A 27,556-nucleotide genomic window follows, 5' to 3' on the forward strand; every position below is an offset into this window, starting at 1 on the left:
ATGTCAACCCCATACATTCTTATCACTAACACTTTTGGAAATCAACTTAACTAACCCCCCGCTTGTGATATAGTCTTCCTTCTATTTCAGTCTTGCTCCTTAAAAGTACAGTTAAAATATTTTCTCCGTCTAATCTTTTTTTAATTAGTCAACAGTTTCTTTAATTACTAATGAAGTTTTTTACAAAAGTATAGAAAAACATTTTACGGAATAAATAACTGAACTGTACGTTCTCGCCACGTTCCGTCTTGCTTTGACTAATTACAATCTTTGCAGCCGCTAGTTAGGTTAGTGGCCTCGCAGAATTTAATTAATTGACTCACCTTGTGAAAACCTTGTTTACACTTAACTTTTTCAAAGAGTTGGCGAACGAGTTGAAGTGGAGCGAAGACGCATTTACAAGTATATATTTACGTATATATTTACGACTGGCCCAAGTTTCGCAGGGGTAGTGTGTTTCGTGAGTTTGGAGTCAATGGGTTTAAAAATAAAATATTTTCCGTACACAGTTACACCATTTTTGTAAGGTTTGTTTCCAAACAATAATTAATTACTTTTGTAGGTGCTGCGAAAGCGCTAGTGCGCGGCTAGCGGAGGCAGCCCCTCGGCTCATACCTTCAGTCTTTACGTGTCAGGGCAACGGGCGACTCCCGTGCTAATCCTTCAGATAGAACACGTGATTTGTTTTGTACCAAATTTGTGACTGCATCAGCTGCTATATACGAGTACATTGTTTTAAGTTTACGCGGTTATTATCATAATTAAAACACATAATAAGACCCATATCGGGAGTCTCATATCCCTATTTTAAACGCGGTAAGAACCCGTTATTATGTGTTTTAATTATATAAGAGTATTGGGACAATAATCTCTGAACTTCAATAAGTACAGTGTTTTACTTCGCGTACAAGCCAACGTAGAGGCTCAGCTAGTCCTTCCAACCCTCTAGGTTCAAACACATGTATATACCCAAAACAACTCTATCTTTAAATAATCAGTAGGTTCTAATAATTTGGAAACCCTACTTATAATAAGACTATAGAGCCTTCATACAAACTTTACTAATTATTTTTACCCCCTAAGGGGTGTGGCCGGAGGAAGGACGGGACAGAGAGTCCTGGAAGAAATGGAGGGAGGACTTTGCCCAGCAGCGGGACACTTTAGGCTAGATAAGATTAGATAAGATAGAGGTTCAATTTCGCAAAATGTCGTCTTTGTGGGTACTTACTTACGCGCTAAAAGGAACCCCCATGCATTTGAGACTCCTAGTACTTGTTCTTTCTGAGATATTGTGAGGAGTAAGTCAGTAACCTTTACGTATATACATATATAGATTTACTATTAATTTCATTTGAAATGGCGCTAGCTGCCTTTGAATTTCTTCGATCGTTGCTTCTTCTGCACCATGACCAACCTCATCAATCGCTGCAACGCCTGTGGTACACCAGTTTGCTGCTCAAACGGGGAGCGCAGGTTTAAATCCCGGTATACTTGCACCAGTCTTCTTTGTGGGTTGAGAGGTGGATTACCAACCTCATCAACCCTGGTGTCAAGGTTACTATTCACGCGCCTTCCGAAGCACGAATGAGTTATTAATTTATCTAAAGTGCAGTTTTCACTATCACAGTTGGCACAACCATTGTAGACGGTGATACGGCTGTTTGAATGATTGTTACACATTTAACTCCAGCTGCGTCTAAGCAGTCTGCTATAACCATAGATCATTTTTATTGTGTTCATTGTGAGTCGAAGAAAAACTGCGGTCAAAAGCTAAGTCCATAAAAAGTGGAATAAAAACTGAATAGAAGTTTTGAATGGGCTATGTAGAACTTTAGCTCAATTTTCAAGATTTCTTTACAAACTTAAAACTAAAAGTAGTGGGCAAGTCTGTGGGCCATTCATTTTAGAGGTTTGGGCTTCTATTCAAGCAAATAATCTTGTCGGTTGAATAAAAGTCGTAAGGATATATATATATACTTACGCAATACAAGATTGTCTACATCGTCTTCTGCATTACATACATACCACTCCTATAGCTCCCTATCATTACCTTAACAGGATACGTTAAATACTCCACCACGCCGCCGCCGCGGCACCTTTCACCGGTGTGGTGAAGTAATCTCCCATAAGGTAGTTACCTTATGGTATACACACATTCTACCCTTTAGTGGCTAAATGCTCTTCGCAAAATTAGCTTAATTATGCAGATACACTTTAACTTCGATGCATGTATGAAAAAGCCTTAACCTATTCAGTGACTAAAAGCTTTCTTTTGAAGAAGCTCTTTCGAGGGGATATTGAAAGCGCTTTTGACTCAAGTCTTAAAGCAATCAGCTTTGTCTACTTGAGATTACGGGAGTTTTGCTAAAGTTCATTTAGTAACGGATCACAGAATCAGGTTAGCCTGCACTATACACACGGCAAAACATCTCAGTTAACCGACGCTGTTGTTTGTATGAAAACGGAATATCTTGTTAATTGGGTATTTATGGGTGCTATTACATTTTTAAGAATTAGTCATCATCAATTTAAGAGCCACGCTCTTGTCGGTGTAGCATTGTCCATTCCAGTCTATCAAAGGCCAATTCCTTGACTTCCCTATAAGACACGACGTTAACCTAACGTCGTGACGTTAAGAATTAGTAATGGTGCAAAATTTACATATTACTTAGTAACACATTAAGTAGTATAATAATAAACCAATTAGAATTATATCAATATATTTTTTTTTTTATTATATACAATTTCGATATAGGTATTTGAGGCCTCGCAAACCCGTAAAAGTAAAGTAGATACCTACTTACCAACGTACGCACCTACTCCAGTTCCTTTGCAATCACACTTGGTATTCCCGTCATATTGTTATTTCCAGAGTTTCCTTTCCGCCGGGTCGATTAGAGTTCACAGAGTAAAAATAAGTACACAAAAAAACACGGAAGACAATTTGCATACATTAGCGTTGAACGCAAAACACCGCCCGTGTGTAGTACGCATAAACAGTGTAGTACTTTTCAGGACACGTACGCCGGTACGTGGCGTGGCCACGCTGTGAGCGGCTCGGCCCATTTCCGACGGCTGAAGTGCAATTAGGAACTTATCACGAGATACCCAACTTGCCACTTACCACCACGATCATACAGCATCTGGAAATGTCAACGTAATTAATTATAAGACAGGTGACTCGCTCGCACACTTGTTTATTGGACAGACGACGCGCCTATTTCTTTTTGCGTAGGTAAGCTTTTATTTATGGAGGGAGCCTACATTGAGTTACAAAGAAAAAGTAGCCTAGTCTCTCCAATATTGTTTTTGTCACATTGGGAATTTTTTACATAATTTTGCCTTTTGAACAGTGTGGGTGTCGTTTGTAGTCTAATTAAAGGTACCTATTGTATATTGTTAAACAATTTTGTTTTACAAACTTTAATAAAGTATAAAGCTTAAACCCGTTTGTCCCTATCTATGCTTTTGATAATACTTACTGTTTTGTGTACTTATTTATAGCTTAGAAACTAGGTGGGTGTTTCCATGCTGATTTTAAAATATCTCTTCGTATTTAATTTCTTGAAGAATGTTGTAGATAATGTTTTCTATATTAATATCGAAATTGATTTCTGAAACTTTTCAAAATAATAATTATATCTCATCGTGGAACGTAACATAAAATAAACATATCTTTATTCACGGCGTGGAAACTGAAAACAAAGGGAACTCATCCAGCGGCATTATCTTATGTAAACACTTCCGGATTTTAGAAGGAAAAATAGGATATTTTCTTTTTACGGTGTCTGTGTGGTGCGAGCTGCAAAATTATTTCGTCGCTGGGATATTTCGTCAGTTTTTAAATATTTCCTGAGATCCATATTTGATTACTAGTAGGCAACAATCAAACGAAAATAAATAAGTAAAAAGTATATTTACTGTTCTGTGTTACGTCGGCTACACCTTAAAAACTAACAGTCATTTCATAAATATAGCTAAACTTAAATTACACATTGCGCTTATTCAAAACATAAACCACATTTAGTATTTAGCACACCAAATCGAACCAATTATTGGTCCTCATTTACCAAAGTTACGATTTTATCTAGATAAAATACAGAATAAAATAATTTTACATTACTTATCACAGATTTTGAAAAACTCCAATTAGATTTAACACTTTTGTAAGTTATTATGTACACTAACACTTAATTACAACGTGGAAATTACAAATAGCTGTATTTTGTCTTTTACAAAAAGACATCGCAATTACTTTGAGCCAGTGAAAATAAAACTCAGTAATGAGAAGTTGAAACGTGTTTAGGAAAGAAGGCAGTTAGCTAATTTTGTGCCATCTAAATACCTATTTCATTTTGTTCAAAAACATGAAAATAAAAATAACCCATTTTAAAAACAAACAATTATTATAACGCAATGTTAATGTAAATTTCGATTCAATCAATCAGTGATGCAATCAGTGTCGGAAAATAACAATCAAAGTTATATCTGATAAAACAACGCATGTTACATATATTTAAATATCGAAGTTATAATTACTAGCAGGTAAAGCACGAGTGATGTATGACACGGGAGAGTTCCTCTATCTGAAACAAAGGTTTCTTTTTGCTAAAGAGTTTTACATACTGACGTTACTTTTAATAAAACTATAATTTCTGCTGATAAAAAGCTTGTTTTAAAAAGCAATGAATTTTTGTTTGCCTGCTGGGCAAAGGCATTCTGTTTTTGCCACAATTCTCACAGTAGAGATTGTAAAACAAAGAAATAGAAAATTAGTGGCATTATCATGCTTTCTTCTATGAAATTCTATACTGGTAGCTGAATTTGTGGGGTTTCACACATGAAAATAAGTAGCATTCAAATTTGAATGCTACTACAAAATACACGTTATTTTCCTTAACGATTCTCCCTCTTCATTTCATTGTCAAAATGTTAAATCCGTAGAAGACATTTCGAAGCCGCATCTCATTATATTTCATGCTGATATTAAATGAAATGGATTCGTGGCATATAATGATGAACTTTGTCATATACAAAGTAATTTTTGGGTAACTAAAAATGTAGGTGAAACCTAAGTCATCGCCATCTTCGAGTGTCTTGTAGTAATTAACATGCTTAGAACAAATACCCAATTACGTACATTAGTTGATTTATGAATGAAAAGCAGTAGCGACCTTTGCAAGTGACTCTTTATTAATTTTCGGACACCAACAAAAATGGTTGCAACTATCTCGTGATAACTTACATCGGCAGGGCTTGAATCCATGTACGTACAGTCATGTGCAATATCACGTACTCACTTTAGAACCCTGTCACACCAACGTGTTTGACATTTTGTGACACCTACAATTCAATTTGTCAAAAAACTTAATGTGATATGGCACCAAAGTGAATACATACGAATGCTCTTAACCGTATGTTGCACTTACTGGATTGCACACTTGCTGGATTTCCATTCTGGGTCATCTCACATGATCTCGCAGAAGGATTACGATTGTCACTGTTCCCGATCTGGATCTTGTATCGTTGATTGTAAAGAGTATACCTACTAAAACCTACTTACGTAGGTACAGCGTTTGTGTCTCAGGTAGAAATCGATTAGACTGGAATTTGTATGGTAAATATGTACTTACTATTCGCCTGGCGTTCTTGATGTTTTTCCATTTCGACAGCGGCTATGTACGCTGTTGGCATCAGGCCTGCAACAATACACAAACTCACAAATAGAACATTCCACCAACTCGCAGCATACTACATAATATGTTAAATTCAAAAGCTTTCGGATATGTAGGCAGATTTAAAGTGAGAACCTCCTTAGGTAAGAAATGGTTGATATTTTTTGCAATGGGTAAAACAGATTTCAATGTATTGCAACTAAGGATTTCCGACAGTATATAAATACGTGGGTGCTGCAAATTAAATTTAAGTGGGTCGTGATGCTGCCCCCTATAGGGATTTCTGTCTATTGACCTAACGTAACCTACCTATACACACCAAGTAACATATCTGCTTAGCATATACTCAGGCAATTATTTGGTACCTATAAAGAATAAATCTCTTATAAGTAAGGGTTTTGTCTGTAGAAGTGTATTTTTACGCCAACTTTGTACACTTATAGATTGATGTAATTTTTTTTGTATATTTTTATGGGCAACCATAACAAATATCTAAGAAAAATATTTTTTATTATTATTTAATTAAAAACGCCTTTGGCGATTTGAACAAGCAAAACAATGAAACAGACGAATGTAGCATTTTAATTATAACAACAGAATAAAGAAAGAGAAATAACGGAAGAGAACAATTAAGGTATCAAAATAAACGATTTTTTATTACATTGAATAATTAAGTGGCAGTTTTTAATTGGTTTAAGCATTTTTTACATTGTTTTCTGTCAATATCTGTGAGCTCCCCAAATATTAAAACAACACCCATGACTTGATTATATAGAATAACAACGAATTTGTGGATGAATGATTTAATAATAATGTAACTATACGAAAAATACCTACAAACTAAAAAAGGTTTCTTCAAAAATAGGTACTTATATTAGTGTAAGGTGACAACGGTAACCAACCTTGAAAGAGGCTTACGTTTGGTATTACTTACAACTGCTGGGCTGTGATAATATTGCTGGTTACATGTATATTTTAGAGGCCGTGGTAGCCCAGTTGGTAGAACGCTTGCCCCTCACTTTAAGGTCGCAGGTTCGAATCCAGTGATTGTCGAATTTGTTTTCGAATTCATGTTTGGGACATAAATTATTATCACGTGCTCGGCGGTGAAGGAAACATCGTGAGGAAACCTACAATCCTGAGAAATGCATTTTCGGTGGGATAAGACCTAACCTGTATTGGGTTGGCTTTCGCTTCGCGGGTTGGAAGGTCGGACAGGCAGTAGCTTCTGTAAATCCGGTTATTTTAAATTTTCAGGTTAGGTAAGCCCACCCTGTAAAAACAGGATAATGCTAGGGAGATGATGACATGTATAGCTACAATACTCGTACCTATAAGGTGTGTTGTTGTGTCGCGCGGGTACTTAATTCATCTTACGATGTACCTCTGAATACTCCAATTGCGAATACAGAAGGTTATGCCTATTTCCGGTTAAGATAGACCATGGAATTCCAATAACTACGATCCTCTCACACCACTTTCGGTTCGTCCAATTTGGTCAAAGTCTTCATTCATGCTCGCCGGTTTAGAATACTTTTACCTGGCTTTTCTTTAAACATCCTGGATTTGGTCGATACGGTCACAAGTACTAATATGTATACACTTTGAAACCATGTCACATTAACTTTTTTGACAAGTTAAACCGTAAGTCTCATTAAATCTAAAATATCGTAGAGCGACAGGGTTCTAAAGTGGGTACATGATATTGCTCATGACTGTATGCCTAGGCCTTCCTCTCCTCTTCTTTTTGTAAGTCTAATTTCATTCATTCTCTCCACAAGTCAGAACCATCTAAGCATCTCTTTCTCGACTCTCGTCACTACATTTTCTTTCACACCATCACACTCTCTTATCACACTAATTCTTATTCTATAAGTTACCTCACTCATATTAATAGAGTACTTACTTAGTAAGTTTATTTTATGTTGTTATACGAGTCGTAGTGGACAATGTGTATCCGAATTTTGTTCATATTCTTATATGGTGTTATAAGGACCACATGGGTATAGCACATCCAATAATAAACTATGTATAAAACTATCATTATGGGTAATTCCATCTCGTTTCGATCCCACTACCGTTCGTTTCTGAGCCGATTATGCTATGGAAACTAATATACTAATAAACTTAACTAAGTATATTATTTTATCTGATATTAAATACTGTAATCCAGCTGCTGAGCTAAGTCCGCCTTTCTCTGAACTTAAATGAAGTCGAGACGCGGATAAACCCTACATGGATGGGTGATTAAACTCTCGTTAACCTGTGGACGGTAGCTCATATCCTCCAGCTCACTTTTGAACATTTCAGGACTGACTCTGACTCATATCACGTCACAACCTGTAAATACTTAAGTGTCGCCCAACAATATCAAGTATTGTAACGCTTTTTAGTAAGTAACGTACATATGTTATGTTATGTTATGTTAGTGGGCTCTGTTTTCCGCATTTAGACTCTAAGATGGCCCATTATGCGTGTGATTGTTGACTACGTAAGCCAACCTATCTCCTTCCAGAAGCTCAGAAGCCTCCTGGGGTTTTCACAGGCTTCGCGGAGCGACCCCATTTCTTTGAGGATTTTTACCCGTTGTGCTGACACTCCCGTGCATTCCAGGATTACATGGGGGGCAGTTTCTTCTGCGTCTAGACAGCCTCTGCAAAGTGGGCTGTCCGTTATCCCTAAGTTAAATAGGTGCTTGTTGAGTGGGCAGTGACCCGTAATACTGCCCACTACTATTCGAAGGTCATTGCGGTTTAAGCGAAGCAGTCGACGAGTGAAGCTCTTGGATATCATAGGCATGATATCCTTCGACTGTCTGCATGTGGACAGCTGTGCCCATCTGTCGTTGTGTAGTTGCAGGGTATGGTCCCGTACCCACGAGCGTAACTGACTGAAAGGTATCGGTAGGATTGGTTCGGGTCCATATATCCTTGTGTCTGATCCTCTCCTTGCCAGTTCGTCGGCGGCATCATTACCCAGCGATCCACTGTGCCCTTTAATCCACTGCAGGGTAACCTTGTTAGTTAAGGCCATCTTCTGCAGTTCTCTGTGGCACTCGTATATTAGCCCCGAGGTTATGTTGTCACTATTTAGGGCTTGTAAGACAGCTGCGCTGTCTGAGAGGATTCTGATGTCATAACCCTTGACATTTCTCTTCCTCACTGTGCTGGCGGCCTGAATTATGGCTACACATTCGCATTGAAAAATGGAGCTGTATTTTCCTAAAGCCACTGATTTTTTAATGTTTAAGTCGAGAGAGAAGACTCCGGCACCCGTCCCTGAGGACATTTTGGAACCATCTGTGTAGATGCGGAGTTCCCTGATGCCGGATTGATCTCGCTCTGTTTCCTGCAGACTTATCACATAGTTTCTTTCTGTAATCTGTGTTTGTGGGATTCTGTCGCATGGGGCGAGTAAAAGTTTCTGATGTTGTATTGCCCTGTCTAGAATTTTGGTATGTGGGCCTATGCCATTTGTATCCCATATCCCGGTGTTGCGAAGTCTCATCGCTGCCATCGTGGCTTCCTGTTTAACGATCAGGTCCAGGGGTGGCAAGCTCAGAATTACTTCTAGTGCTGCAGTAGGTGCAGTTCTCATGCAGCCGGTAATAGCAGAGCAGGCCAATCTCTGGAACTGCTGTAGCTTTGTAATGGTTGTGCTGAGCTCGGTCCTGGGCCACCAAACGACTGCTCCATATGCTAGTAATGGTTTTATCACGGTATTGTATAGCCAAAGCGTGATCTTAGGTGAGAGTCCCCATGTTTTCCCCATGAGCCGTTTGCATTGCCAGAACGCTATACAGGCTCTCTCCAGTTTGTTTTCTAGGTGTTTGTTCCATAGCAGCTTATTGTCTAGAATAACGCCCAGGTATTTGACTTCGCTACTTAATTTGAGATTTGTGCCGAAAAGTTTGGGTAATTTTAAGTTATCCAATTTCCGTTTATTTGTGAAAAGTATAAGTTCCGTCTTGGACGGATTTACCGATAGGTTGTGCCTAGTGCACCAGTCTTCGACTATCCTCAAAGCGGATCCCATGAGATCGCATAGTGTGTTTTCAAATCTCCCACTGATGAGAATAGATAAATCGTCAGCATAGCCCACTGTGAAGAATTTGTGTTTATTTAACGATTCTATCAATTCGTTAACCACTATGTTCCATAAGAGAGGCGATAGGACTCCGCCCTGTGGGCACCCTTTCGCTACTATGCCTCTAGTGGTGTTGTTCACAGTGAATTGTATGGCTCTGTGTCTAAGCATGTTGTCTATCCACCCGGCAACCGTGGAGTCGACGTTATGTTTTTCAAGAGCTCGGCTAATGCTGGTAAATGTTGTTTTATCAAAAGCCCCCTCAATGTCGATGAAACAACCAAGGGTTGAGCCTTTTGTTGACAGTGTATTTTCGATGCGTGACACTACCGTGTGTAGTGCGGATTCGGTAGATTTGCCTTTACTGTATGCATGTTGTTGATGGTGTAATGGTCTACGTGTTAGGGCATTTGTCCTTATCTCCCTATCACACAGCCTCTCCAAGGTCTTTAGTAGGAAAGATGTGAGACTGATGGGTCTGAAGGACTTGGCCTGCGTGTAGTCACTTTTGCCGGGTTTTGGTATAAAGACCACTTTCACTTCTCTCCATTTCTTGGGCACATATCTAAAGGCTATGCATCCCCTGAAAATTACCACCAAGTGGTCTGTAAGTGATTTGTCGCACCATAACATCAGGCCTGGGAATATTCCGTCCAGACCTGCTGATTTGTACGGGAGGAAGCTGTTGATTGCCCACCTGACGTTGGTTTCATTTATCAGCCTGTGTGCTGTATCCCATTGTTCAGGATTAGGTGGCGGTGCATTGCAATCGTCCCATGTCGTATTGTCTGTGATATGACAGCCGGGGAAATGTGATTCTAATAGTATATGACTTGTCTCAGTGTCTGATTTTGTGTACGAGCCGTCGGGTTTCCTAAGACATCCCAACGTGCGTTCCGGATCACTACTGAGGATGTTTTTGACGCGTACAGCCGTATGTGTAGATTCTATGCTGGTGCAGAAACGTTTCCAGCACTCAGCTTTCCTGAGACGGATTCGTTTCTTGTACGCCTGCCTGGTCAGATTGTAGTTTTCCCAGTCCTGTTCGTTGCGCGTATTTTTTGCCCTGTTGAAAAGCTTACGTAACTTACGGCGTAGTTTTTCTAGATCAGGTCCCCACCACTGACGGCTCCTTGACGATGCTGTCCTGGTATTAGTGAGTGGGCACGCAAGTTCATAATTAGTTATAAGAGTGGTGGTTAGGTGATTAACATGTGTGTCAATAGAGTCTGAGTTAGTGTAGATGGGTGGCAACTCTAGTCTTTTAAGGTCAATACCAGTTTTGGCCCTGTACATGTGTTGGTTTGTTTTCCTGGGGTTGCGCTTTAGCTCAGCGCAACATACCTTGACAGTTAGGTAGTATCGGATCCATCTGTGGTCAGAGCAAGAGAGTTCATCAGATACATGCCACCCTGTTATGTGCTGAGATATTTGCTCTGTGGCTAAGGTGAGATCGATAATTGTTTGTGCTCTCGAATTGACGAAAGTTGGCTCCGATCCCCTATTTAAGAGATTGAGGTTAGTAGTGAAAAGATAATTGGTGAATTCATTACCTCGGTCGTTGGACTTGCCACATCCCCACATGCCATGGTGCGCATTGGAGTCGACGGAGATGATTAGCTCCAGTCCCTCCCTCTCGCAGTGCGTTATCAGGGCTGTCAGCTCCGGTGTCGGGATGTTGGTGTCACCGGGAAGATAGACCGACGCCAGCACTGTTTCTGGTAGGTAGAGAGAGGGATTCCTCGGCAGTGTGATAGCCGTGAGGTCTCTGGAACAGAACTCGTTTATTAAGTTGGTACGTACATGTTTGGGAACAAAAATGCATGTGCGTGGATTACTTACGGTGGTATCCAGAAGTATTTTTCCACCGATATTATTGAGACCACAAATCCTGCCTTTCCTGATCCACGGCTCCTGGATCAGGGCAATGGTCTCTGTCTCCACCTCCAGCACTCTGCGTAGGGTAGCCGTTGCAGTTTGGCTGTGCTGGAGGTTTGTTTGGAGGACATTAGTCCTCAAGGCGGGGGGAGGGAGAGGGAGAGGAGCAGGGGGAGCCATCGCTACGTCCCAGAATCGCTTCCACGTCCTCCTCGGTCATCAACCGCTCGTCCCACTCGGTTAGTGCACTGGGCGGCGATCCTGAGACCGCGCCGGGTGCATTCACCGAGCATGGATCGCTCCGTTCCGTTGCCGGAATGGTCTGGCGCTGCGAGCTCGGATGAGGTAGTGCTGGGCCGTGACTACTGGTAGCCACAGCCGTGGGGTCTGGGCCCGTTGGGGCCTCCCTCACAGCACTATCAATGGGCGCCTTCGATGACTCACTATGGAGACCACCTCCGTGCGCCTCATTGAAGAAGAGGACGTAGATTGAGCCTGTTCTGTAGGCGACTCGTCGATCTCTCGCCTTGATTTTTTCCACTTCCTCCTGTGGTAGACCGAGGACCAGGAACATTCCCGGTGGGTTTTCACCCTGTGGCTCGGCTTTGTACAAGGTCCAGGATTGGACGTCGTACCACTTGTTTTGCCGATCGAGAATGGTTAGCAGCTTATCCATGCAATCACTCCCGGTCCACTCAAAACGTGGCACGAACATCCCCGCTTTCACCCTGCGAGGTATCTCGCTCTGCCGCACAACGACAAGACGAGACCCCTCGCGGGGCGACGGTATCTTGCTGATGTTCTGCTTCAGCCATTGGACGGCGAGGTCGTCTTCGCACCACATCTTCAGCGCCCCTTCACTGCAGAAGGCTTTACCCCTAAAAGCCACTACATTGTAGTCTGGCGAATCCGGGGATGTGGGCTTGAAGAGTTCCTCAAGCAAAAGGTCGTCAATGGCCTGCTCTATTTTAGCAGCCTCATCAGCCGTCAAGGTCCTAAAGGGAGCAGTGATGACCGCTACCTGCAGCTCATTGGTAAGCAACGAGTCTGCATAGCTCACTGACTCCCTTGTGGTATTCGAGGGGCGCCCTCCTTTGGCCCGTTTGCTACCACCACGGGGTGAGATGGTATCATCCGGACGTGGCCGTTTCGAGGGCTGGGCAGCAGTAGGCTCGGCACTAGCAGGCTTATGCCTGACTCCTGCCCTTTTTCCTCTGGGCCTGGATGACGCCTTCCTCTTCGGTGCGTCGGAAGACGTAGATGCGGAAGGTTGGGGTGCCTGACCGATCTCAGCAGTCCCTGCAGCACGTAATTCGGCGCGGGGGAGCTGCTTGATTTCGGCAGCGGCAGCGTTGGCTTGTAATGGCCGTTCGACAGCCACCGTATGCTTCGGGGTCGACGACCCTTTGGCTGGTGACGGTTTCCTCCCTTGGCCTTCCGCCTTCTTCGCCTTCCTGGCTAGAACTCGCGCTTGAGCGCGTCTAGCCTTCCTATTTGAAGGCTGGGTCAGAGCCTTAGTAGAAGAAGAAATGCTCACGGCTTTATCTTTTTTGCCCGTTCTCCTTTTCGGGACTACTAAATGCCAAGGCGACTCCCTGACCCTGGAAGTCGATGGCATGGCCTGAGCTAAAGCCGTGAGATCCAACGTGGTCGCGCTAGAGAGCGCAGCCTTGTCGGATTTACTATCCGAGACCGGCGCGGTCGGAGACGCAGCACGGTCGTTGTCCAATCCGGTTCTCGTGGAAGCCATGGTATTGGTTTTGTAGATTCATCTTCGGCGGCGTTCCACCCTCCCTGGAGCCCGCAGATGGGGACGTCGTACACTGTAGTGCACGAGCGCCAAAACTACCCCGAAGATATAGGTCCCCGCCCCAACAGAAAGACGAGCCTAAACGAATCGAAGGAATTCCGAGACTGCTACGCAACCACGAGTAATTACGCAGCTCATCAAGGGTCCCGCGACCGCCGGCTGCCCCCCATTGGTTTAGGAACCTCGCCTGACCGCCCTCTGACGGGCGAGTCGCAGCCGATTGATCATAAGTGGCTAGCTTATAATCTCCCGTTTTAGGGTAAATCCGGGCCAAAGTGGTGTGTTGCGGCCTGCTCAACCACCAGGACACCTTCATCACACTGTACGGGTCTCCACGCACGGCACAAACACGCGGGTGGCCATAATCCCGTCCGTCGATCATCGTTCGTTGTGATGGCGGGCCCACAGCGCATGGCCACGTCGCGCTGTAACGAGGGGTTTGCTAGAAACCAGTTATTAAGGCGCCGGTGGTTCGCCTGCGCCCTACACAGTTCAGCTGTTAAGATTGCTCGAGGTGGATAGTATGTGCGAAACTCGTGTGTGATCTTAACATTGCCCAGGGTGCACGACCCCTGAAGGGGGCCCGGCTATGCCGGCGAGGACGTACTGTGTAGGACTTGATGGTAGGCGCCCTGTAGCCCGAGTTCGCACTCCCCTGGCGTGCGCATTTCGGCATTTCCTGGTGCTTGTTGGTGAGAATCTCTAGCTAGATTAACACCCCAGGACCCTCTACACTACCACCCAAAGCACCCCAAGTAACGTACATAATAAATAATGATAAATTTCTTACCAATGAGTAATTAATATTTATATCTTAAGTGCAGTTTTTATTAACACAGTTGGCTCGACAAGTTCCCTCAATCAGCGCTTATCGCTATCGACCCACTAGGGTCGAGTAATTCTTTCAAAGATTTTTCCTCTCAGACGACGCCCTGAGCCGAGGTTCGCGCCCAACTGGGCACCCTCAGGCTCACTGTCTTAAACGTTGTACCGGGTGAGAGCCTTCAGCGCTCCCCATTTTTCCGGCCAAGTAGTAAATGCCATCTGCGGCAAATCTACAATAAGTCACGTCAAAAAAAAAGGCTCGACAAGTATAGGCAGCATGGCCACTTAGTTCGTATTGCAATGGATGTACATCTGTGAGCTTATCTTTTGTTCTTACCAGGATAGTAGATAGTGGTCCTATTGGTGCTGTAGTTGGCTGGAGGCAGGCTGAGGGTGCACACGAACTCCTCCCACGGGCTGGTGACGTCATCGTCGTGTACCACGGCGGTGGTACTCACTGTGTATAGACCCCACGAGTCCATCTTGATCTCTGTTGTAGCTTGTTTTAGAGGCTGCCTAGAATAATGTATAATATATTAAGACGCCGCAAATTGTTTGTCGAATTTGTTTTCGAATTCATGTTTGGACCATAATTTTAGATTATCACGTGCTAAGCGGTGAAGAAAAAACCACATTCCCAAGAAATGCATTTTCGGAGGTATGTGACCTAACCTGTATTGGGGTTCTGTAAAAAAAAAAAACCGTACCTGTCAAATCGGCAGGTTAGGTAAACGGACCCTGTGAAAAACATGATAACGCCTGGGGGGGAGTGTATTAAGATGACGATCTGACACACAGAATCACACCTAGAATAGACACCAAACACTTACTAAGCACTACAACTACTGTATCACCAATTAAGTTATGTTTATTTATAAGTTTGCTTGGTGAAGAGGAAATAAAGACTACTTTATCATTACTCTTGTATTAGAGTTACTTAGAAAAACAGTTACATAAGCACTTTAATCTTTACCAAACATCATAGCATTCATGGAAGCAAGGAAATAAATTTTAAACCCTCGTTATATTAGTGGTCTAGATTTATTTGCCTAAACTTAAGTTATTAGATTCAGTACTTCAACTAGATATTAAAAAGGCAGATCAATATTCCTTTTAAAAATATTTGAACAAAAAACACGAATAGAATGCTTTCAAAGCAGAGGCAATATGGCGGCGCGTGTGCCCGATATCACCGTTCCTCGATACGGATAATTTAGTCGAGTTATATACGGCAGCAATTTAAAAACATTTCTGCTTATAAAATGCTGCGTCACAAACAATATGCTTTCCTTCATAATCAATTTAAACCCATGAATGTTCATGCCCCGCCATTATTCTTCCCTCTGGTCTATAATAAAAATTGTCCCAATTTGGGCGCCAATATTGAGAACGGCTTTACAAGTAATTAAAATGAAGGAAAATTTAAAGCTTCCATTATTAGTAATAACATTGAAACACAATTAATCGTTGATTACATTGGTCAATCAGATATATCCATTGTGTGTGACGTGGACAAATGATGTTATGTTCGACAAACTTTGCCCCCGGACATAGCGGATCTGGAAGTATAATTTACGCTTATATTGTGTTCTTACCCTTTTGACAATATGAACATTTCAGGCCTCGGATATAAATCTTCTGCAGTGCATATTAAAGTCACCAAAAACACGTACTTCTTTTCTTGATAAAAATGAAACTTTTTCCCGGAACCTGTGCGAAAAGAGAACAATTACAATATGTTAATTATAAGATTGCGTTGTATGCATAAAAAATACCGTTAAGCTATTTCATCGCTTTGTGGAAAATCTAGAAGTGATTGCAGTACAATTCACAACTTTTCTTTTTACATGAGCAGTTAGAGTGTTCCCGTCGCGACAGTATTTTTTAAAAGCCCACTTTGCTGTTGTTCCTACATTATGTTTCTGCGAAATAATGTAAAGTTGGTCTCTACAGCACTTTACGGTGAAATGAGTGTTCCCAGCAACCTCCCAGGAGTGCAGCCTCAGATCATTAACCACGAAAAAGCGACCGTTAGCGACCTTTTAAATAAAAAAGTAAACCAACTTCAACGACCCTCAGCGAACAAATTGGTAGTTAGTTTAGGCCTCGAATCACCGAAATCGTTAATTAATATAAAGCTGACGTTTGATTTATTTTGTTGTTTGATTCATCAAAAGCAATTCCCGTGGGATCAATGTTCAAATCCTAAAAGCTAGACATATTTGATAGGATAGATTGTGATATTGTGCTATATATAAGTTATAAATTTTTAACGAACGTGAATCGTTTGTACAAACTGTGAAGTGCGAAAAGAAATAATAAGAAAGAGTAGCGACACCTCACGTCCTGCAGAAGATTCGTCGGAACTCTTGAAGAGCGACGCCTAACTTGTCTAACTTTTTAGCACTTACTGTATACTAGCATTGGCCTCGTTTGTCGGTCTTCCTCCATGAACGTCGACACGACACACGTATAGTTCCCGCTGAGATCCGTCGTCGGATTCAATATCTTTATCGCGCGGTAAGCTTGTAACGGCTCCTCTGTAATCAAATTTTAAAATTATAATATCGACTCGCATTAATTCTATACCTGTTTAATTGGTTTTTCGTTACCTCCATAAACTTCGAAGAGTTATCGTGTTAGAATAAACCGTGTATAATTAATAACAACTACCAATATTCAGTCCTTTTCTCGCTGTTTTGAATTGAATTTGTATTGACATTTGAAATAACTTTTCGAACTGTTCATTCTATATTATTCTTCATAGTATACAAACTATATATGAAAAGTGTTTGATTATTTTTCTTTCTAGGTTTTTTACCTAATTATTGATTTCTACCTTTTATAGTTAACTTTATTTTCATCAGTGATATAATCCACACTGATGATTGTTTAGGAAAGGATAATATTTATAGTAATAGCTTTTCTTTTTGCGTTGCTTTTCATTCCTTCTAAACGAGGTTACTATGAATAATAATGTTGCCAAATATATTTGCATAAATATTGTTACCTACCGAGTTTCCTCGGTGCAGACTAAATTTGGCTCTACTTTTTACTTACGGAGTGTATTTTGAAATGCGTAGGTATAAAATAGCTTGTATTTTATCATTTTGCCTATGTTCGTCTGCAAAAGTGAAATCTATTTCCTGTGAAAATTTAATGATACAGAGCTCTCGTGACAAACACGAGGATGGGCATGTATCAATTTTATATAAGGAAAGACCTTTTCCTCTGGCGCGCTCGTGAATGGAGGCTTCTTTGTCATGGTTGGGTACCTCCTTACTAGCAGTTTCATTTGTTATCTACTAGTTCATAATAACGTGGTGCTTATATTGAATGATATGTCTTTGTACTTATAAGTTATTTTGTTGTAAAGGGCTCTTATCCCTCACTTATTGTGTATTATATTTGTGATTGGATGTTAAATGTCGAAGACCTCTACGAAATAACGCTATTTAACTCAGTACATTGTTGTGTTCCAATTCGTTAGTACTATTTGTAGATCTATGCGTGCAAAATCGATCAGTAGCACGAATGGTTCTTTTTACTAGGCTACCCTAATATCGATTTAATATTGAAAATCAAGTATGAAGTACTTACCAGATATCCTAAAGTTCATGTCAACTTTTCCTTTCAAGAGGCCTATGACTTGTGGGCGGAGTGGCGGTATCCACTGGTAGACTAACCCTGAGGATCCGTTAAAGAACCATTTCATCACGAGACCGGCCTCTGGGGTTGAGGATGTCCCGAAATCGCAGTCCAGGACTACTGACTCTGTCCCCACTTCTACTAAAGGTGGCACCTCCACTCTCTTTATGTTTACCGCGACACATTCTGTGGATAAGAATTTCGATTGACAAGCAAGTAAGCGCATCTCTACCTACTATAAAGAATACGTAAACAAAGAAGTGGCACTTCATACCATAGGTCAGTTACAAATCTTTGTAATATACAGGGTGTAGTGACATAGTAACGAAAATTTTGAGGAATGATTCAGACCGTGGTTCTGAGTTAATATCAAGTGGAATTTTCCGTCGCAAAATTCGGTACGATATCACTAACACTCTGTATAGACCTTTTTTGAAGGAGTAGTACCAACACTGACACTTAAGACTAAAATAAAAATGGGCAGCTGGTAATCAAAAGGATCTGCACAGTAGACACATGTAATGCCGAGAATAGTCCTTGTCTCTAATATATTATTAAATTTGTCGCCTTAGGCAATATTATACCCATGAATACTACAATACATTTTGTTCTATACTATTTTTGACGACTATGTATTTGAGTCTAAAGTTGCCTTAAAGGCACCTTATACCTAAAGGTACTTTATACCTCGTAAAACTATAAAGTAATGCGATGAAGATTCTCAGACTAGCACAAACAGCAAGAATTCCTCTTTTAGAAGCGTACTGAAACGGAATTAAATATAACTAAATTATCAAAGAGCGTCGAGGAACCAGTTGAATGGAAGTGCAATCACTGGCAGTACAAAGAACTAATAAATGAAAAGTGGAAGGAGAAGACATTGTAACTTTTCTTTTTCGTTGTTACTTAAAAAGGGTGTCAACGGTCCAGCGTAGTTATGGACCTCGCCAACTAAATCGTTATTTGATTTTATGTATCGAGATTGGAAATTAAGTGATAAAGTGCTAGGAACTTTGTCTTCTCACTATTTCGAAGTACATTACGCGTGAAAGTAATATAATAATGTTAATGTGTTTACCGGATTAGTGTATTTATACGCATTACATTCAGAATATAGATTAGAACTTTCAGAATATATTCTTTAGACGCTGTTGTTGAATTGGCTACTTGACAGTTTTCGGATAAGTATTTTAAAATACAAGCGCTTATTTTATACTTATAAAAATATTTTATATTCCCGAAAAAGCTTTATATTTTAATAGAAAACAACATATTTTTCTTCATTAATTTCAAATTTCGCGCGAAAACGTATTGTCACTTGACATTTTGCCCAGTGACGTCACATTTCAAAAAGCAAATAAACTGTCAAACTGAATTACTTGAAACCTGACAGATAATTTTTATTTATTTTGTGAAATGTGACACGAAGCTCAATCATGGCCGCCTGTGTTTTGGGCCTTGCAATACACAGATAGAAATACGCATTCTTATTATGTAAAAATAAAATATTTAAAAAGGATCTTAATAAAAAAAAACTATTGGATAATTATCGTTAAATATCGTTAAATAAATGAACTACCATATCCGACTTGTTTCATATTTTATTATTACAACTGTCAATTAGCCAATTCCTTGCTCCTAAACGTATATATATATATAAATAAACGTTGTTCAGAGAGGTCAGTGACTTCATTCCACACGAATTACTTCGTATTTCGTACAGGCAGAATGGTCAATTCCAGTTATTGACGTGTGTTAATAGTCTTTACCTACAAATCGAAGCCTTCGGTGGCTTTAGCATTGACAAGTGGTTCGAACAGAATTCTCCTTTGCCTTTGCCTACACTGCACCAGGGTTATGAAATATTGGTAACCTATAAACTTACATATAGGCTAGATAAGTCATGGTTATGGTCAGGTCATAGCTGACATCACAAAATGATCTTTCGTTATTTAACATTACAAGCGGGCTTAAATTTGTTAGGTTCACTGTTCACTTCTACAGTTTTTTGGACCAAGTTATGCATAGAACTACAGTAACTACAATACCTCGTTGCATGTTCAAAGCAAAAGCAACGATTTTATCAGTTTAATGCTAAATACTGTTATGTGGGTAAGACAAAGTTTTCGAACGCGCGAATTGGTTGTCACGCGCAAGACTCGTGCTAGATTCTGCAAACTTAGTCCCTCTATACTGTTTTCGATGCAGTTCAATGCAATGATTTGGAAATCAAAATAGGTTAATTTTAACAAATATTACATGAGCAGGGCCCGGGGAATACCATGGTCGTGGCTCATGCCTACGACTTAAGCTGAGCGAGGTGCTTTTTATTCCAGACACCACCGCAGATGATTGGGCCGTATGTTGCATCTTTAAATACCTACTTCTTATTATTTTTTTATGATTTTGGTCTGTTTTGCTTTTTTTTAATAATTTTTAATTTTAGTGTTCTTTTTACCCCCCGTTTTACGTCCATTTTACCCCCTCCGGTTGATTGAAGGGAGGCCTGTGCCCAGCAGTGGGACGTATATAGGCAGTTTATGTATGTATATGTTCTTTTTATATTATTTTCCGTGCGGTTTCTGTCCTGTGTTAAATGTAATACTGTCTGTCTGTGTATGTGGTGTCCGAAAATAATAATTGTTTGTTTCTTTCTTTCTTGTACCAATGTGCCAGTTTGTATTCTATAGGGACATCTAGGGTAGGGACATACACTTCCTTTTATTTGGAGGCAAAAGGGATTCATCAATTGTTTTACAGTTGTTAGCCTATTTGATGCTATGTGAACTTTTCTTCTGGTTCTGATTTGGTTTTCCATCTCTTTCCTTATCTATGGTAGCCGTCCTTTGATGACATAAATCATAGCAGATATATTTAAATCTCACGTATATGTTTGTAGATAGGTACGTACATTTATATATATCCAATATGTTTGAAGTGAAACGTATCGAAGTGGAATGAATAAAACCAATGCAAACTCAAGTAGTGGTACTGTAGAGCTTTATGTTACGATTTTATGCGGTTTTTCAATCAACGTAACGTAAATTTACCCTTGTAGGGTAAACAAAGGCAAGTGAGTACTCTTTTCTTGTGTTTTTATATTGGTTTTGTACACAACTTGTTACTGGGTGAGAGTCTTCGGCGTTCTACATTTGTCCGGCCAAGTAGTGAATGTAATTTACAATAAGTCACGTCAAAAGAGAATCCATGGTTTGTTTAAAGTATTACTCAACTAACCATGTTGACTGTAGTAAGTACATTACGTGTGGTACGTTTATCGAATCAACATTAACACCACAAATAGACACCCCTTGGCAAATGCTTACTTAAATTTATGTGCATACCAAAGGTTATATTTACCTAAAGATTCCAAGAACTGACTGGTACGAGTAGTATTAAAATTTACTTCCTTTGAACGAGAATTAAGCGCATTTCCAACTCAGTATGAAAACTCCGCGAAATAACACCTTTTTCGCAGTTTTCAATCAAACAAGTGGAACTTCCTGAATTAAATGAAAGTAGCGACGCGAATTGATGAGGAAGGAGCGCAGGCATAATAAAGGAGAACCGGATTCACATCGCCTTTGTGGCATAATGTTCCTATTTCATCTCCCGGGAACAGAAATAAGTTAATCTCTTTGTTTGCGAGCGTCAATTATTTTCCTCGAGCAGAAAACCCCCTTTTGGGGGCCCGCATTTCGTGGTATAACGCTGAAACGTATACCAACTAACTGGTTATAATCTAGATTATAAGCACGACTGCGTCTGCATGCATCTTATTTGTATGCATCTTGTGTAGTAAGTTACAAAATTCGAATAAAGATCGAAAATAGATAACATTCATAAACTCATGGCTATTTCCGTCCAGAGTAAGCAGAATCTATGGACTTCCATTTGCTTCTATTCTGACATAGGTACTTCTCTTGCTTCAACATTCATCAAACTAAACAAGAAGAAAATAAATACATTTTATTATATTTTTAGATAATAATATAAAGAAATAATGACTTCCAATAGATGCACATCCTTGGTTAGAACAGGGAGAATTTACTGGTTATGTAAATACCTCTACATTATTATGTAATTATTAATTACCTATACATAAACAAAAGGTCGTGTGAGAGCAATCATCATCATTACTATGGAATGATTTTCAAAATACCAGACAGACTGCTTATTGAAAGTCAGTAAGTATTACATTACTTTTCGTACAATGAATGGCACGGAACCACCATGACTGAGTCAAAATTTTTCATTTCTTCAATCACCGAGTAAGTAAGTTCTTTGTTACATGAAACCTTCATTTCTTCGGTTTAATAAAGTACTTGGGGATTTGCCGTTAATTATACATTTCGTCTGATATTCCGCTTAATTAATTATTTACTCTCAAAATGTTGCGGTTCATATTGTTCGAAAAACAAACAACTTCTTGTTGCCAACCACAAATGTAATATTTAACGTAAAATCTCACTACCAAGCTATTTATACTACCAGAGATATTGTTCCACCTTCTAAGTACACACTTATGTATCTATTCAAAATAGTTACTTTTAAAGAGTGCCCTATATTTACGTAAATATACAACAAACGCAAGTAAGTACATAATTTGTTCGTGAACCATTATAAGGGTTGCTTTGTTTAAATTCAGAACATACATATAGAATCTACTTACAAATGGATATTTGTAAACCTGGTGTCGTCCGACATTAGGTATTCTACAATAGAAACTGAAATGAACTTAATAATCTTTATTGCATTAAGTTTTATTTAATACACAAATTGTAGTAAAATAAAATAATGTTAAAATCGAAAATATGAAGCGAGATGGAGACACAATGTGGATGTTGATTGTATGCTGATCAATCACTTTGGTCGGATAGTATAATGAACACCACTTTTTACCCAACACAAGTATTGTTTGATGCCTGACGAGTAGGTATAATTTTAAGCAAATATATTTTTTTTTACTCTTCGGTTCCACGACTACTACAATTGACACAATAACAAAAGCCTCGGGTTAAATACCCCGCCTAGATAACAAATAATGTACTTACTTTTATAGACAAAAGTCTGAAAAATATTTATAAGTACTCTTTCGAAATGGTGAGTTCTAGTGTTAGTTCAATGTCTCCCTCGCTATATGGAAGTAAAGGTGTACACCGTACTTGTCAATTTTAGAAATTATTCTTGCCTTATAATAATTAATACGAGACAGGTACAACCAAAGAACAAAAGTGCAGTCACTGTGAGCCCAGCGAATTATTTGTAAGCAGTGGTGAAATTAATTATGAATCATTAGTTTTCATAATTACATAATTTTACAGAAACAGCATGTAACCAGGAGGTCTTAAATACAACCAGTAAATTTATTACTTTGCAACAAACTTATTGAACTTTTGCAGCTTATCGTAAGTATTGAAATTGATACATCACCGGCAATAGTTCGTAATACCACAAACTGTTCTCTTGGATGCTATTTTAATAATGATTCGCTGACTATACCTACCTCAGACAGTAACCCCTCCATAAAACTAGATTAATATACAAAGAGTGAATCCATTTGCCTCGCTCTACGATAGAGACATTGTAGTGTATCTCTCAAATAGTCCATGAATAATGCAATGTTGTCATAACGAATATGTATAATAATAGGCTTTCAAGAAGATTGAAATCTAGTCGATTGTTATTATTGCGTATTCCACTCGGTATGCCAGTAAATTCGGCTCGAATGTGTAAATAAATCTTCGTTATCTTTTCTGCTTTTATTCGTTATTCAGTATGCGGAAATATTTATGTTTTAAGAACATAAAACGAACGATACAAAACACTTTATGTACACACACTTTATGTGAAAAAGCGGAGTTTTATTTTCACGTATTTCTCGTACTGTCGGTTCGGTAGATAGCCAAGGAGTAAATGAAAAACTTAGAACGAAACACAGGTGTGTTGAAGAATTTAACTAAGGAATCGTATTGATATTATACTATCACCACTTACTACTATTACCTAGATACTGAATAAGCCCTCTTAAGTTCACTTAGGTATTGTTACAAACACGTTAGTTTTTCTTAATAGATCCCCCATATCATGACACCTGAATCAATATGTTGAAATTAGAGGTAAACGAGTAAGGGTATATTTTGAATCAGCTACATATCTTCACAGTCGATTTCGAATCTTTTTCCAATGAATCTATCAGTCCTATAACAAGTCTGTTGGCAAGCATGAATGAAGATTGAAACTCAGTGCGATACAGATCGCGCGCCCGTCTCCTTTACTAAATGAAATTAGCTGCTCACTAAGTATATTTGCTGTATGTTCAAATAAAAGGGAATCGATGTCTGAATACGTAATACCTGCCTAGTAATTTACCCTCTTCGTTCCGAATGAATACATTTGATTATACACTTTCACAGAAACGTTTTGTTTGTAACCCCTTTTCATTGGTATTTATGTAAATATGCAATTAATGTAATAACCCAATGACAGAATCAATCGCTAAGGATGGAATTGTGGGAAATTATATAGGAAAGAATTATTGAATAATCCGTCAGTTTTAAAAGTTTCAAAGAAAATAAAAATATTAAGAAGCATTTATAATGCTTAGAAGATTTTTTTTCTACCTACTTGATAACTAAACGTATATAAGGAGAAAACGTTCGGTTATTAGAGTTTATTTCCTTAAACTACGAAAGGAATTTCGGAAATGCTTTTATCCTGAAAATAGTGACACTCTATGTTTGATATGATTTATTCACATGATTACGTAAACTAGTTTTGATTCCGCGATAAAATAGATGTCTACGCGAGCAAAAGCCAGTGATTTATATCTATTTGGTGCTCTATTGTTGGACCTTTTTAAGATAGATATGCACATGTATTAGACTAAAGAGGTAACAAGGGTTGATATGTTTTGCGTGACTTGTTTTTAGAGAAATACTCTTATTCACACTGCGCTTTTCTGTGAAAAATACTAATTGTATACGGAAACAGTTGAGAAAATGCAACCATAGGTTTACAGCTACGTACGTACATTATACATGTAAGAAAAATGACGAAAAATATTTAGTAATTTAAAAACTAAATCTATCTTGGTGATATTAAGGGCATAAGTACAAAACGTAGCATAATTCATTTTCTTACAAATTGAAATTCAAAATTATCAGCTTGCTTTCTGCGAGATGCCACACTTATAAGTTCATAACTCATCGTACACTCGTAGAAAACATGCACTCGGAATTCTAAAACGGGACATCAGTAAACAAAATTTAAAAAATAGTCGTCGTTTGGTAAAACTATATACCTTACATTTTTTAAGTACTCGCTAAGATAATCCATTGTATTATTCTTTGACTGCGAGTTAACAGTTTTATAACTGGATTTTATAGACTATTTCCCGATATCAATCAAGCGTGGAAAGTCGAGTGACGGCCAGATTGGTGATTGAAAAAGCAATAGCGGGACACATTGTATGAACAAGCAATTGTATGTCGTGTGTACTGTGCGAGTGGTACTAATTTTTGAAGAGTGAGTTGATTCAGTGAGTGTGTTAGCTCAGGAAATTGGCGGTCGTCGTGTTTGCAGTAACGAGTTCCGACAGATCGTGTTCGAACGTCCGATGAACTTGTGCGTTTGATATATGCATTGAATATTATATATTTGTATGAATGTATGGCTACGAACGAATCGCATGACAAACCAGTATATGTCAAGACTTCGTGGCAATCAACAGCGCATAATCAACTCTTTGTTAAGTTCTTTATTCGAGGTATATAGCCTAAGTGCCGAATGAAAAGATTTGCATTGCATACGTTTACTTTATAATATAATATAATAAAATAAGTTGTTAATGTTGATAAAAATAAATTATATTTACTTTATTTAAACTCTGTTAGAAGAACAAGGTTCTATCTATTTTTGATAATTTTTTTCATAATGTTATTTTTCTTAACTAAATTGAATTATCAAGAAACTCTTTTTGACAATCAAAAAATTACGGCTATAGCGATAAGTGCAGAATAAGTTAATAAAGCTTTTACTAGCCGGAAATATTCTAATCAAATTAATTGTATAAGTATTAAAATAAACATTGGGTATTATAAAAAAAATAATAAGTACATAGAAAACACAGAAGCTGAAGGCTGCAATCAAAATCTAGGATGACGAGAAAATTACACACGACACGGTAAAACTTTGAGCACGCAAGCAAACAACGTAAAAATACAACATTTGGAAAGAACAATCGATACCAACTCGAGCACAGTATAAGGAACACGAACTGGCTTGAATAATCCATAGTATCAGTACATAACAAGTTTTCTGTGTGATCGGAATTTGAACCGGCACGGGATAAGGACCGGTACAGCCGCCGTTACCGTTGTTCACCGCGCACCGCCGCCACTGACTGAAAAACTTTACACGATCCCGGAATGTTTACCATCCGCGCATGCGCCTGAAACCCGCCTGTTGAGTGCAACTTTGGGATAAAACTCCACCAAGTCAACTTTACGCTCATAAATTATGTACTACGAAATGGCCAAAGCGAGGATAAGCGCATTAACGGACAAAGTTCTTGTTTAGCGACAGAAACTTATAAAATAATAAGTTATTTTTAGCAAATGTGTTTTTACATTATCGTCAGCTTTTACAAGTACCTACACGTGTCTCGGTTAAATCCGGAAATCGTGATAGATTTAATATTGAATGACTATTGTGTTTAATAAATGATCATTTCAGACAGATACGATTGACAGTACTCTAAATGATGAAAGGTTGTTGAAGATACTTGTTTGAAATTAACGAAGTTTTGCGCGTCTGCTATTTTGTCACTATAGTGAATGTAAACTGAAAGATAAAATTAACCTGCGCTTCAATGCCTTTTCAAAATAGACTGTTCTTTGTATACCGTTTGATGATGATCTCATTGAAACGCCCAATGTATTATACTACATTATTCCCAATATCCCTTTGAAATTTACCCGAAAGTTTCTTGTGACTAAAAGGCTAGTGCCATGTTTTAATAATTATAACAAAGACTATAAGTTTAATGAGGGAGTTTTCACGCTGTCCCCCCAAAAAAAAATGGAGCTGTTTAGATTTAACGCGATAAATAGCTATTTTCTCATTTCTACTTTTTACTTGATGGCTGAGTCATAAATACTTTTTACTTGATGATCCGAATGGATGAGACATGATGTTGGTGAGAATAATAATGGATGGAAGATGTGTTATGTCTGGGTGTAATAACAAGGGTCATCATTTATACCCAAAAACAAAGATAAAGGATGCATATTTATGACTGTTATTCATGAAATAAGGTTTAACAAAATCTGTACAGCGCTATCTATATTTATTTTTAAACAATTGACGACTTTTGATGCACATAATAGTGTGGTAAGCATGACATAACATGTCTAGAATTAAACCAACAAAAGTAATACAAATTTTTCTTTTAGAGATGCACATTATGAATGAAATGAAATAGATAAGCAGACAACGAAATCAATACAAACGCAATTACTATGACATACTTTGCCCACTTTTCTTCAGACTAGAATTGTCACAGGTTATAATTTTCTCAATCGGTCGTTATCCACTTTCGTATTAGTTTGAGTGGTATCTAATTCATATCCAT

General features: G+C 38.9%; 1 protein-coding gene across 1 annotated transcript; it reads right to left on the minus strand.

The window, feature by feature from the left end:
* Positions 1–4,004: 4,004 nt before the first annotated feature.
* Positions 4,005–26,270, minus strand: LOC126368081 (uncharacterized). The gene is made up of 7 exons (XM_050011965.1): positions 26,176–26,270; positions 17,875–18,108; positions 16,686–16,814; positions 15,870–15,984; positions 14,612–14,790; positions 5,634–5,699; positions 4,005–4,586 (listed from the first exon to the last, which is right to left on the minus strand). The coding sequence occupies exons 1-7, from the start codon at positions 26,216–26,218 to the stop codon at positions 4,507–4,509; spliced, it is 846 nt and encodes a 281-aa protein (XP_049867922.1). The 5' UTR covers positions 26,219–26,270; the 3' UTR covers positions 4,005–4,506.
* Positions 26,271–27,556: the final 1,286 nt, after the last annotated feature.

Source organism: Pectinophora gossypiella, chromosome 7, assembly GCF_024362695.1.
Source record: "Pectinophora gossypiella chromosome 7, ilPecGoss1.1, whole genome shotgun sequence".
NCBI lineage: Eukaryota > Metazoa > Arthropoda > Insecta > Lepidoptera > Gelechiidae > Pectinophora > Pectinophora gossypiella.